Source organism: Falco rusticolus, chromosome 7 (assembly GCF_015220075.1).
Source record: "Falco rusticolus isolate bFalRus1 chromosome 7, bFalRus1.pri, whole genome shotgun sequence".
NCBI lineage: Eukaryota > Metazoa > Chordata > Aves > Falconiformes > Falconidae > Falco > Falco rusticolus.
This window is the reverse complement of record NC_051193.1, coordinates 48419749-48432367: the sequence shown is the minus strand read 5'-3', so window position 1 is coordinate 48432367 and position 12619 is coordinate 48419749. Positions and strand designations below refer to the sequence as shown.

At 42.3% G+C, this 12619-nt stretch overlaps 1 protein-coding gene across 1 annotated transcript; it reads left to right on the top strand.

The window, feature by feature from the left end:
• The first annotated feature begins 6591 nt into the window (after positions 1-6591).
• Positions 6592-9702, top strand: RAG1 (recombination activating 1). Its single transcript, XM_037395050.1, has one exon. It carries the CDS (start codon positions 6592-6594, stop codon positions 9700-9702), a length of 3111 nt encoding a protein of 1036 aa, XP_037250947.1.
• Positions 9703-12619: the final 2917 nt, after the last annotated feature.

Below are 12619 nucleotides of genomic sequence, written 5' to 3'. Positions count from 1 at the left end.
GCTGTGAGTGCGGTTAAAAACGAGGCACTGGAAGCTGCGGCGGGGGGGCTGGGGTTCGCAAAACAGCCATTTCTCGGCGTAAACCACATACTTCATACAAATAACCTGTCTAGGCCTCCCCTGAGCCAGAGGCACTGGTGCGGGAAGGGAAGGGGCGCTGCCACCCCCGGGGAGCGCTGGGGCCGGCCTTTCCCGCTGGCCTGCGACAACGGGCGGTTTGTAGGGACGCGAAAGACCGGGACAGTCGAACCCGAAGGCAGCTTCGTTTCCTTCCAAACGAACCAGGGGAATTTGGTTGTTTGCATCAGTGAGTTCTCTTGGCGAGGATCTCCGACAAACGTATATTTAAAGCCAACGAAGCCCGCTCCCAAGCGCTCGGGGGTGGTGGTGTAAGCGGGGCGTTGCGGGGCCGCCGCTTCCCGGTGCCTTCCAGCGCCCCCGGCCCGCGCCGCTCCCGCCCAGCGCCGAGCCCTCCCGCACCGCTCCCAGCGCTCCGTTTGTCCAAAACACACTCAGAGGTTTTGATAGGAGCTCCCAGGAAGCTAAGAGTTAGAAGAGAGTGATAGCCGGGTCATCAGGTAGGGGCTCCAGTGTACCACAATAAAGGAATAATTGTATTAAAAACAAATAAATAAAAAAAACCTTTGTGGACCCTTTCCTGGACAACCGGCTGAAGTTCAGAGCAATCGTTTTTCTCCTGGCAAGTGAAAAAACTGTGTGTTACTTTATTTAACTGTAAAATGAGAAAAATTATCATTACATAGGGTTGTAAAACAGATACCCTTAGGTAGGGATTTGTCTATGGCTGAAAAATATTATTTGTAGTAACCTGTAAGGTACCCAGGGCACTGATGTCCAGCCTGTTTTACTTGAGAATTCAAGGAAATTATCTGGAGTTTTTATTCCAATAGAATAAATGAAATGCTTATATTCAGAGAGGTTTCCAAATCTATATGGTTTTGGGGAAACTTAGGCCCGTAGTCATGTATTAACGGCCGCGCTGTAACAGAAACCCTACAAAACCGCTTTCGTCCACTTGGTGGAGCCAGTTGCACAGGAACACATTTCCAGCGCTGGGTCTGTGCTGCTCAAACTGTCGAGCAATTATGCTCATACCGACAAAAAACGCACCCAAAGCTGTAGCAATTCAAGATCAATCAAAACCTTTAGTTGCCTGCAGTATCCCTACAAGACAATATTTTTACAGGGTGTTTTCCTGAGTACTTTGGAAGTAAAGCACTTGACTAGGCTTATGTATGCTCATGTGGCTCCTTTGATAACCAAACTGCTGCCTGTACAGTGCCCTTTGCACGGGAGCTCAGGCTCCCAGGGGACCAGGGCAGGTAGCCACTACCGGGGTGAAGTTTTGAATAAGCACCCCAGGGGGCCAGATCTGCTAAACTAATTCTTAAAGAGCCCCCAATCCCTCGATACTAACAATGCATTTTGTCAGGGAGCTGTGTCTGCCATTTCAAGTAAGGGAGGAAACTAGTACGTGACTGCAGAGAGTGATTTTGATTGATACCTGGTATTGCAGCCCGATCTGATACATTTTTTAAAAGATCTTTCTAAATGCTAGGGAATTAACAGTAAAAATAGGCAGGTTGTTAGGACGTCCAGGCAAAACAGGGACAGTGAAAGAGCTCTGCTCAGGACCCAGCCATCTAATGTTCTCAGAGGTCTATAAATGCCTCAGCTGTGACAGCCTTGTCGCACGCTGCCTTGGCATGGAATGACCTCTGTGATTTCTGTTCCACTTTATTCTGACACTCCCGCTCGGTCATTTCTGACTGGGATTTATTTCATATTAGGGCTTGCATGAGTCAGAATCTGAGCAAAGGTATCAGGGTTTGGCCCCAGACTTTGTTTACTTTCCCCATGCAGTACTTGCTTTGGCATGAATCATTACACTTGATTACTGAGGAACTGTGTGGCACGCAGAGTCAGGACTAACCACTTCTCCAAGACATCACTTTACAAGGATGGCTTGTGGAACAGTGGCTGGAAAGCTGTCTGGTGGAAAAGGACCTGGGGGTGCTGGCTGATGGGCGGCTGAACATGGGCCAGTAGTGTGCCCAGGTGGCCAAGAAGGCCAACAGCATCCTGGCTTGTGTCCAAAACAGTGTGGCCAGCAGGACAGGGAAGTGATTGTCCCCCTGTACTGTGCACTGGTGGGGCTGCACCTCAAATCCTATGTTCAGTTCTGGGCTCCTCACTGCAAGAAAGACATTGGGGTGCTGGGGCATGTCTGAAGAAGAGCGCTGAAGTTGCTGAAGGATCCAGAAAACAGGTCCTATGATGAGCAGCTGAGGGAACTGAGGTTGTTCAGGCTGGAGAAAAGGAGGCTCATGGGAGACCTTTATTGCTCCTTTTTCCCCAGCAGCAAGTGATAGGATGAGAGGAAACAGCCTCAAGTTGCACCAGGGGAGGTTTACACTGGATATTGGGAATTTCTTCACCAAAAGGGTTGTCAAGCATTGGAACAGGCTGCCCAGGGAAGTGGTTGAGTCACCCTCCCTGGAGGTATTTAAAAGACGTGTAGACTAGTGCTTAGGGACAGGGTTTAGTGGTGGAGTCAGCAGTGTTAGGTTTATGGTTGGACTCGCTGATCTTAAGGGTCTTTTCCAACCTAAATGATTCTATGATTCTAAGAACTGGAAGCATTGTAAGATCAGAGTGGATGACAGAGAGGGAATCCTCTCACCTCTTTTAGCTATAGCGAACGCCAAATATCACACCTTTTGCGGACTTTCCCTCTGGCTGCCATCAGATGCCATCAGGTAGGAGCTGCATTAACTGGGAGATCCTGAGCTGCAGAGAAGCACAGTGGCCTCCCTCATAGCCACCTTGTCAGGGAAGAGTGTGCAAGTCAGAAATGGATTTGAGTCCCGTAGGATCAGAAAGTCTCATGAGAAAGGGAAATGCTTGGGTAGGTGTTTATGGAGTTATGTTGCTATTGCAAATTCCTATTTCTGGAGTGTGAAGTTATGTTCACATTTGGAAGGACTTGATGGATTGCTAGAATTTTTGCACAATGTTACGTGTGGAGGCTGAAAACTTTCAGCATGCTGTTGTGTGACAGAATTTGGTTTCTTTCCACTTTGAGTCAGTTTTTTAGACAGCTGCTCCGTGGAAACTAAGCATGGGTATTCCACTGGGTTTCTCCAGAAAGGGGAGACTACTGCTCACTGTTTGTGGCCACCTGTGGCCTAGGGCTGGTGTAGTATCTCTCAGTTACTCAATATGCATATAGCTAGCTTTTATGTTGTTGATTTGTCCTCCCTGCCCAGGGCCTTCAAGACCCTGGACGTACATCACCAAAGAGGAAATATCCTTGAAAATTATATATTGACATCAGAAGTAAGGACATTCTGAGGTCCCCATTGTCAATTCACCCAAACCCCAGATGCCTGGCTGCTGTTGACCTGAGGAAGCGGGCCATTGGCCTTCAATGAAACAGCTTCAATGTGAAACAGTGGTGTCAGCAGACACCAGGTTCCCCTCTCTGAGAGTTAACAGTGAAGAAACCAGCTCTGAAACTATAAAGAAGAAAGCCATAAGCAAAAGTTTGTATTAAAAAACAGTGCAGGTGCTCCTCAGAGAGTCTGCACACTTATCTCAGAGCCCTTGTTTATATAAATTTTGTGGTTAAGCCTCATAAATTGCCAGGTGCCACCTGGATTTGAGAGTTCTGCATTGTGTTTAGTTGAAGTAACCTGTGGTTAGCACCAGGGTGGTACTGGGAGGTCAGAGGGACAGGGATAAGTCAGATAAACAGCACTGCAGTGTCTTTAAAAAGCAGAGGGAACACAGAAAGAGCGAGAGCACACAGGAGAGAGAGCAAGCAAGCTTGACATTTGGAGCAAACTGCGCAGACATAGCAGCAGCTCTACAAACTGACAGTGAGCTAAAGGTAGGCTGGCCGTACTAATGACAGCATCCCAGATGCTTGTAGGATATCCAAGTGTTGGTTCCTTTTCCTGGTTTAATGTGCAGGTCAATGATTTTATTTTATGTGTGCTTCCCTCACAGAGGTTGTTCTGTTCATTTTGGTGAGACTATCTATAAAGCAAGGTCTTCCTTGATGTGACTGAAAGTATTGCGATCTTACTCATCTTCAGAAATGTATGAAATACTGTGACCTGGGAAGAAAAGAGATTTCTTTTCCCTTTTCAAGATGAAAAGAGGTGATACTGAACACAGCTGTCAGAGTAGATTAAATAACCATGGCTGGGGGTTCACGCCTGGGGTTCACTCCCTAGGAATCTGGGTGGGGTAGGCAGGGAGAAGAAAGATTGTTCATTGTGACCTCCAGCTAGAATAACAGAACACAGTCAAATTTAGCACAAGTAGCAGGAATTATTCCTAGCACTGGGAATATTTCTAGCTTTCCCAAGAGAGCTGCTGAAATCTTCACTGTCTGGGAGCTAGGCGATTTGAAGCATTTGATGAGTAGCCTGTTGGGAGCAATTATCTACTGCAGGAGGCAAAAGTCGAATGACCTGAGAGGGCTTCTCTGTCATTCATTTCTTCCAGGGCATGTTCAATGAAAAAGAAAAAAAGAAAAGAACACCTGAACTTTTCTTTAGCACGGGTAAACCCTGTCTGATTCATTGGAGTTGGTGATTAATAGCAAGAGTTAGGTCATGGGTTTGGGGACAAGTACGGCACTACGGTGGCACTTAGTCAAAGGGTTAGAAGAGTTGACAAAGTATTAAATATTTTGCTCTAAATGTAGTGGTGCTGGCTGATTCTTCACAATGACTTAGATACTGCCCTGAGAAGGCATTGCTCAGGGTTTCAGAGATTCTGAAGGTTCTGCTGGAGATGGTGATGTTACACAAAATTGCATAGGGTGTTACGTAGAAGAAAAGGATCTGCAGGCAGTATAGGGCAGCCAGCTATTCAATTATTCTGCAGGTAATAGGAACACAAGACTCTTCAGGGGCAAACGGGTTATTGCTTAGTGGATAATTTTACCAAGTCTGTCACAGGATGCAGCCAAGAAATTGAGTCAGTAGTAATGCTCTGAATACATCTGGGCACAGCTGCACATCACAGATCTATGAACAGCAGAATATAAGCAGGCATGTTGCCAGGCTGGATCGGTGATGGACAGCAGGGGTCCACAGTGCAGACAGAGATATTTAGCAGTATAGGCAGCTGGACGGAGCAATGCAGGCAGATGGAGACAGTGGTATGGGCAGCTTGCTCTCAGTGGGTTGAAATGAAGAGAAGCTGGGAAGAAAACAAATGTAAATTTTAGTTGCCAAGGCCTAATGAACAATTTTGAAGTTAAACACAGCTCTTAAGGAAAGAGCTTAGCAGACTGATACATCATTCTGAATCTGGAACTTATTCAAAGCATGCAGTCCTTCCCCAACAGGCTCTGGAAGACCGTACTGAAATTATGCTTTATTGAAAGGTTATACATGAAATAGTCACAGACACACCCTGAGCATCATCACTTTAGACCATGACTTAGATGTATTTCTTATGAAGGACACCTTCTGAATAGATACTAAACTGAGATTTCTAGCAAGTTATGTGAATTGTGAAGTGGTGATATAATCAGTTAAAGAAACCACAGCCATATGCATGTAATTTCTATTTCTAGTGTATAGTCTTAATGTATAGTTTTCCTCATTTTTAGAACTCACACCAACCAGATCAATAAAAAAATAAATAAATCAGAAAACATACATGAGTCTTCTCTGTACTGTTTACTTGGGGCACTTCTCATAGCCAGCTAATGAAAAATAAGTGAGTCACTTTTGTTACTGTTTCTACACAATTTTGTGTTCTAAGTCATATGCAGTAGCAAAAAGTTTCAGTGTTTGAGGTGAAAGTTCTGTATTTATTTTTATACAACACCATATTTCCATGCGACCACATTGATATTACTTTTAGCTGCATCTTTATGAAAAACTAAAATTGGGGTCAAATTTGAAGACATTTTCAGCTTTCCACTACCAGTGAACCTTACAGAGAGGGTTCTCAGCAAGGGAATTGAACAGACGACTAAATTACAACGTATAAATATTGTCTCCAGACCAAATCTGCAGCCAGTATAAATTGCCGTATCTCCTTTAAGATCCAGGGGACTACAGTGCTTTGCATCAACAGAGGATACACTCCTCCTGCTTTAATGAAGCTACTCACATTCATTAAGCATGTGCTAAAGTACCTTACAAATCTGGGGCCTGAATAAAGCCTACACTGGGTTCAAGTAGTATGTGCTGCTCGGCCCATGTAGAATGGTATGTATTAGACACTTCAGGTCAGATCAAGGACTAACAAGTGGTGTGAGAGCAGTGGTCTGGCTGATTTAGATAATATAGCATGAGACAGACAAAAGTCTATCTTTCAGACACCAATCTGAGTACTTATCCGAGATACCGAGTGGCCACATCTGGGCCTCTCAATTCAGTAGGTGTCTTGGGACAAGTAATTCACTTTCACAGCATTTCTCAGTTAAAGTGATTAGGACTGTTCTATTAGAAGCCATGGTGTTATTATTAATTTTGGAAGATAAGCTAATTTACAGCTTCTTTCTCTTTCTCAGGTGATCTGGTTTCTCCCAGACTGCAGATGTCAGTAGCATCACAAATGGACCTGCCTGAAGAAATTCAACATCCATATACAAAATTTTCTGAATGGAAATTCAAGCTGTTTAAAGTGAGAACATTTGAAAAAACACCTTCTGATGACAGCCAGCACACAAACAAAGCCCAGGCAGAAGAGGTCACTTCTACAAACAAAGAAATCGTACTGCATAAAGATGAAGCAGTGCTGAGAGGAGAAAAGATGGAGTTAATAGGCAGTAGGCAGGCACTTGAGAAAGATGCCAACGACATGAAAACAGAAGACAATAAAGCTCATCAGAACAATCTGAAGCAACTTTGCCGCATCTGTGGAGTTTCATTTAAAACTGATTGTTACAGGAGGAGTCATCCAGTGCACGGACCAGTGGATGATGAAACTCTGTGGCTTCTGAGAAAGAAAGAGAAAAAAGCAACCTCTTGGCCAGATCTTATCGCTAAGGTTTTCAAAATTGATGTGCGAGGAGATGTTGATACTATCCATCCCACTCGATTTTGTCACAATTGCTGGAGTATTATCCATAGAAAATTCAGTAATACTCTATGTGAAGTATACTTTCCAAGGAACAGCACAATGGATTGGCAACCCCACTCCCCAAACTGTGATGTGTGCCACACTACCAAGCGTGGAGTCAAGAGAAAAAGTCAGCCATCCAGCGCACAGCATGGCAAACGTATGAAGACCGTTGCAGAATGTGCTCGAATAAACAGAGCTGTAAAGAACCAAGCACAGATAAACAACAAAAGTTTAATGAAAGAGATTGTCAATTGCAAGACTATACATCTCAGCACCAAGCTGCTTGCAGTTGATTACCCAGTAGATTTCATTAAATCCATTTCTTGCCAGGTCTGTGGGCATATTCTGGCAGATCCAGTGGAAACAACATGTAGACACTTGTTTTGCAGAACTTGCATCCTTAAATGTATCAAGGCTATGGGCAGCTATTGCCCATCCTGCTGGTATCCTTGCTTCCCTACTGATCTGGTAACCCCAGTGAAATCCTTCCTGAACATCCTTGATAACCTGAGTATAAGATGCCCTGTAAAGGAATGTGATGAAGAGATCTTGCATGGAAAATATAGCCAACACCTCTCCAGCCACAAGGAGATGAAAGACAGAGGGCTCTACAGCCATATAAATAAAGGTGGCCGCCCAAGGCAGCATCTCCTGTCTCTGACCAGGAGAGCTCAGAAACATCGTCTGAGAGAACTGAAACGTCAAGTCAAGGCTTTTGCTGAGAAAGAAGAAGGCGGTGATATAAAGGCTGTATGCATGACATTGTTCCTGCTAGCTTTAAGAGCAAAAAATGAACACAGACAAGCAGACGAATTGGAGGCTATAATGCAAGGGAGGGGATCTGGACTTCACCCTGCTGTCTGCCTGGCAATCCGAGTCAACACGTTTCTCAGCTGTAGCCAATATCATAAAATGTATAGAACAGTAAAAGCTGTCACTGGGAGACAGATCTTCCAGCCTTTGCACGCTCTTCGCACTGCTGAGAAAGCCCTTCTACCAGGTTATCATCCATTTGAGTGGAAACCTCCCTTGAAAAATGTATCCACTAACACAGAAGTGGGAATTATAGATGGACTATCAGGATTGCCACACTCAATTGATGACTACCCAGTAGACACAATTGCAAAGAGATTTCGATATGATGCAGCCCTGGTTTGTGCCTTAAAGGACATGGAGGAGGAGATTTTGGAAGGCATGAAAGCAAAAAATGTGGATGACTATTTGAATGGTCCCTTCACTGTGGTAGTAAAAGAGTCCTGTGATGGAATGGGAGATGTCAGCGAGAAGCACGGAGGTGGGCCTGCTGTCCCAGAGAAGGCCGTTCGCTTTTCTTTCACAGTCATGAACATTGCTATAGCACAAGGGAATGAAAGTAAGAGGATCTTTGAAGAAGTAAAACCCAATTCAGAGTTGTGTTGCAAGCCCTTGTGCCTTATGCTGGCTGATGAATCTGATCATGAAACTCTGACGGCAATCCTGAGTCCCCTCATAGCAGAAAGAGAGGCTATGAAAACCAGTGAACTGCTACTTGAAATGGGAGGAATCCTGAGAACATTCAAATTCATCTTTAGGGGTACAGGATATGATGAGAAACTCGTGCGGGAAGTGGAAGGGCTGGAGGCCTCAGGTTCCACGTACATTTGTACCCTGTGCGATGCAACCCGCCTGGAGGCGTCCCAGAATTTGGTCTTCCACTCCATAACCAGGAGCCATGCTGAAAATCTGGAGCGATATGAAATATGGAGGTCCAACCCATATCATGAATCTGTTGATGAGCTCCGTGACAGAGTGAAGGGTGTTTCAGCCAAACCTTTCATTGAGACCGTTCCCTCCATAGATGCGTTGCACTGTGACATTGGCAATGCAACAGAATTCTACAGGATATTCCAGATGGAGATTGGTGAAGTTTACAAGAATCCTGATGTGTCCAAAGAGGAGAGGAAGAGGTGGCAGTTGACGCTTGACAAACACCTCAGGAAGAAGATGAACTTGAAGCCTATGATGAGGATGAGTGGAAATTTTGCTAGAAAGCTCATGTCCAAAGAGACAGTAGAGGCAGTATGTGAATTAATAAAGTGTGAGGAAAGGCATGAAGCCCTAAAAGAGCTAATGGACCTTTATCTGAAGATGAAGCCAGTGTGGCGATCCTCATGCCCTGCTAAGGAGTGTCCAGAATTGCTGTGCCAGTATAGCTACAATTCACAGCGTTTTGCTGAGCTTCTGTCTACAAAGTTCAAGTACAGATATGAGGGCAAGATTACAAATTATTTCCACAAAACCCTTGCTCATGTTCCTGAAATCATTGAAAGAGATGGGTCCATTGGGGCCTGGGCAAGTGAAGGAAATGAGTCTGGAAACAAACTGTTTAGGAGGTTCCGAAAAATGAATGCCAGGCAGTCCAAATGCTATGAGATGGAGGATGTCCTGAAGCATCACTGGCTATATACCTCTAAGTACCTCCAGAAGTTCATGAATGCTCATAAAACGTTAAAAAGCCAGGGCTTCACTATTGATCCAGAGAACAGTTTAGGTGACTCCTTGCCACCGGAGGTCTTGGAAAGCAATGATTCAGAGGAACTCTAAATGTAAAACACATTTAGTGCTGGCTTTGTGATGGTGTGTATCTGCAAGGAGGCAGCTTCCGTTTCAGGCCTGCAGAGGTACAGGGAAGTCTGAAATGATCGTTTTTACACTCCCTGTTAACGGTGCTGAGTGGAGTTTAATAAACACCATGTCTGATGGGAGTTTCCAAGAGGCATTCCAGTGGTGCATTTACCAGTTGTTATGCAAGATGAAAGCAGAAACAAATGCAAAGAAGGGTCTTCAGTTTATTTTGGTCTTAGAGTGCTGTTTATAAGTGAGAAAGCCAAAGTAAACAAGTTTTTATATAAAGTAGTATTTTGGAATGAATATGAATATGGAGACTTATGACAGTTGCTGAAAAAGGGAGCAGGGCTGTTTGTTCTGTTTTCTTTTTTACAACTATTTTACTATTTACTTTTTAAGAGGGTTTGATTATTTTATTGATGGTTCTTTGGCTTTTATAGATTCCTCAGTGAGACACAGTAATTGTTTTTGGATAAAGTTCAGTTATTTTTGTATAAAATACTGACTAAAGATGCAAACTTTGATCTCACAAACTTTAAAAAATATTATTGTTTAACATTTATATTATAGTACTGCTTAGGAGCAGATGGTGGTATCACCATGCTAATTTACTATATGAAGATATATATATAGGAAAAATAGCTGGAATTTTTTAAAGATATTTTTTATCATTAGTCTGTTTACTCAAAAATCCAAACGTGCACTTGCGCTCCTAACTCAGGATTTACAGTGCCTTGTGGTTATCTCACTATACAAAGTACCTTCAACTTCTGCTGTGTAGCTTTTTGCTTCACGAGCATTTTAGATTTCTACAGTAACTTCAGTATATAGTACAATTTGTATTAGTAGAGTTTTATTGGGTGAATTCCTGACCTCACTGAAGTCGCCAGTATACTGTCACTAATACCAGCAGGCCCACAGTTTCATCAAGTGACTTCAGTCACAGCAGACCCGTTTCTCAGGAGATGGATATTACCTCGATCAGATACACGCCAGTGTTCTGATCTTCTCTATTAGGATGTTTCACTGTATCTGTATCTGATACTGTATCTGTATCTGTATCTGATACTGAGCTTTTTCACACCTGGGATACACCACACTCAGTCTCATTTTCCACATCTGTAAAAAAGAATGATGTTTATGAACCTCAAAGACAGCTGGCATACAAGATCAGTTAAAAAGCAATGAACCATCTTGAAGTTATTGCATACTGTATTTTACATTATTACAGCAATGTTTAGTTGGCATTCCTCCATATTATATTAGATGAACCATTTTGTTGGTGGTATTTGCCTTTCTGAAGTGGTATATAGTATATTCATATTCTAAAATTATATGAATTTCTTTCAATTACATATCGTGAAATATACTCAAAAGTACCTGAGATGCCCTGAAATCATCCAGCCTTTCAGATTTGCACCTGTGGCTAAGGCATTGCTGTGTTTGGAGTAATATTTCTGAAACAAGAATCAATGCAGAAACAATCAAAGCATGGATCTAAAAGAATCCGCTTTTTGTTTTATTCTGATGTGGCAAAAGTTGATTTATGACTGTAAGTAAACCACAAACTTAGAGGAGTAATGGTCTGAGGTTTGTTTGGTAGTATCTTGTTCATGTTATTTATTATATATTTGAGGGTCTGATATTTACCATGTATAGACAACAAAAAAATTTTTAAGTGTTAGTAATTAGTACAGATATTAGTGTTATTCTGATTATGTATTTTTTTTAATTGAAATACTATTTTTAAAGTATTCTGTAATTTAGGATTTTGTTTTAATATAGTCTCTTTAAACATAGTTTAACATGATGTCAAAATTTGTAGTTGGAAATAATGCTTTCTACTTGAAACAGTTACTTTTCTAAGCAGTCATAAGGAGTACAGAGTCTTTTGTATGGTCTACCATGTACACCTGCATTTACTGAGTGTTCATTTCTAGATGAAGTTATTTTTTTCAATTCTTTGAATAAAACAAGTATTTCCCATAAAGCATAAAAAGCAGGTTTACATAAACATCATTCTTTACCAATAGATGCGGACAAGTACAGCTGTTTCCCAGGGAGTATAAATATCAGGGATAAAGAGCATCCTTTAGCAATAGATGCAGATCTAGATTGCATTTTTGGTCTGCATATATTTCATTATGCAAATAGTTGCACACTTTTTTCTTTGTATGTATATTTGGGACAACTGTATTACCTTATGTTTTATTCTTGGCTCTGCTTGAAAAACCTAAGGCCTAGTTTAACAATCCTGACTCACCTCATGGTGATTTTCACTCCATTTAGATGGTATATTCATTTTTTGCTGCCTTTTGCACAGAAGTGAATTTCACCCCCAAATAATCCAGACCTGTTCATTGCAATGTATTTGTGTCACTGGACTCACAGACCAGATTTTGTTCCTTTTACACATGTAATTTTAGTGACTCAGCTAACATTTCCAAATTCCAATTCACTTTAATGAGCTGCTGATGTAACAGCAAGTGATCTGTCTCACTGCCTTCAAAAGGGTTGAGTAAGTTTTATCCATATATGTATGATTTCTGAAGATGAGGCTTATATCCTGGGTAACTCATCAGACTGAACAGAACCTGGACAGGGATACAGGGATGCAGTAGCACGTGAAAGTATTCTTTTGTGAAATATTAAGCCATCAAGACACATTTTACATTCCACCAGCTCTGGGTAGGATAGCTGACAAAGAGAACTACCGCTATTTTTTTTTTTCTTATTTTCTTTTATTTAGACTGGAATCTAGTTTAATCATCTTTTTCCCCATTGTTGACATCTTCTGTAAATTAAGAGACTCTGAGAGTTTTGAATTCATAGAACAAACGGCACTGAAAGGGTATGTACCTGCAAGTGAAGCTTTTGTAAACAGGCATAAAAT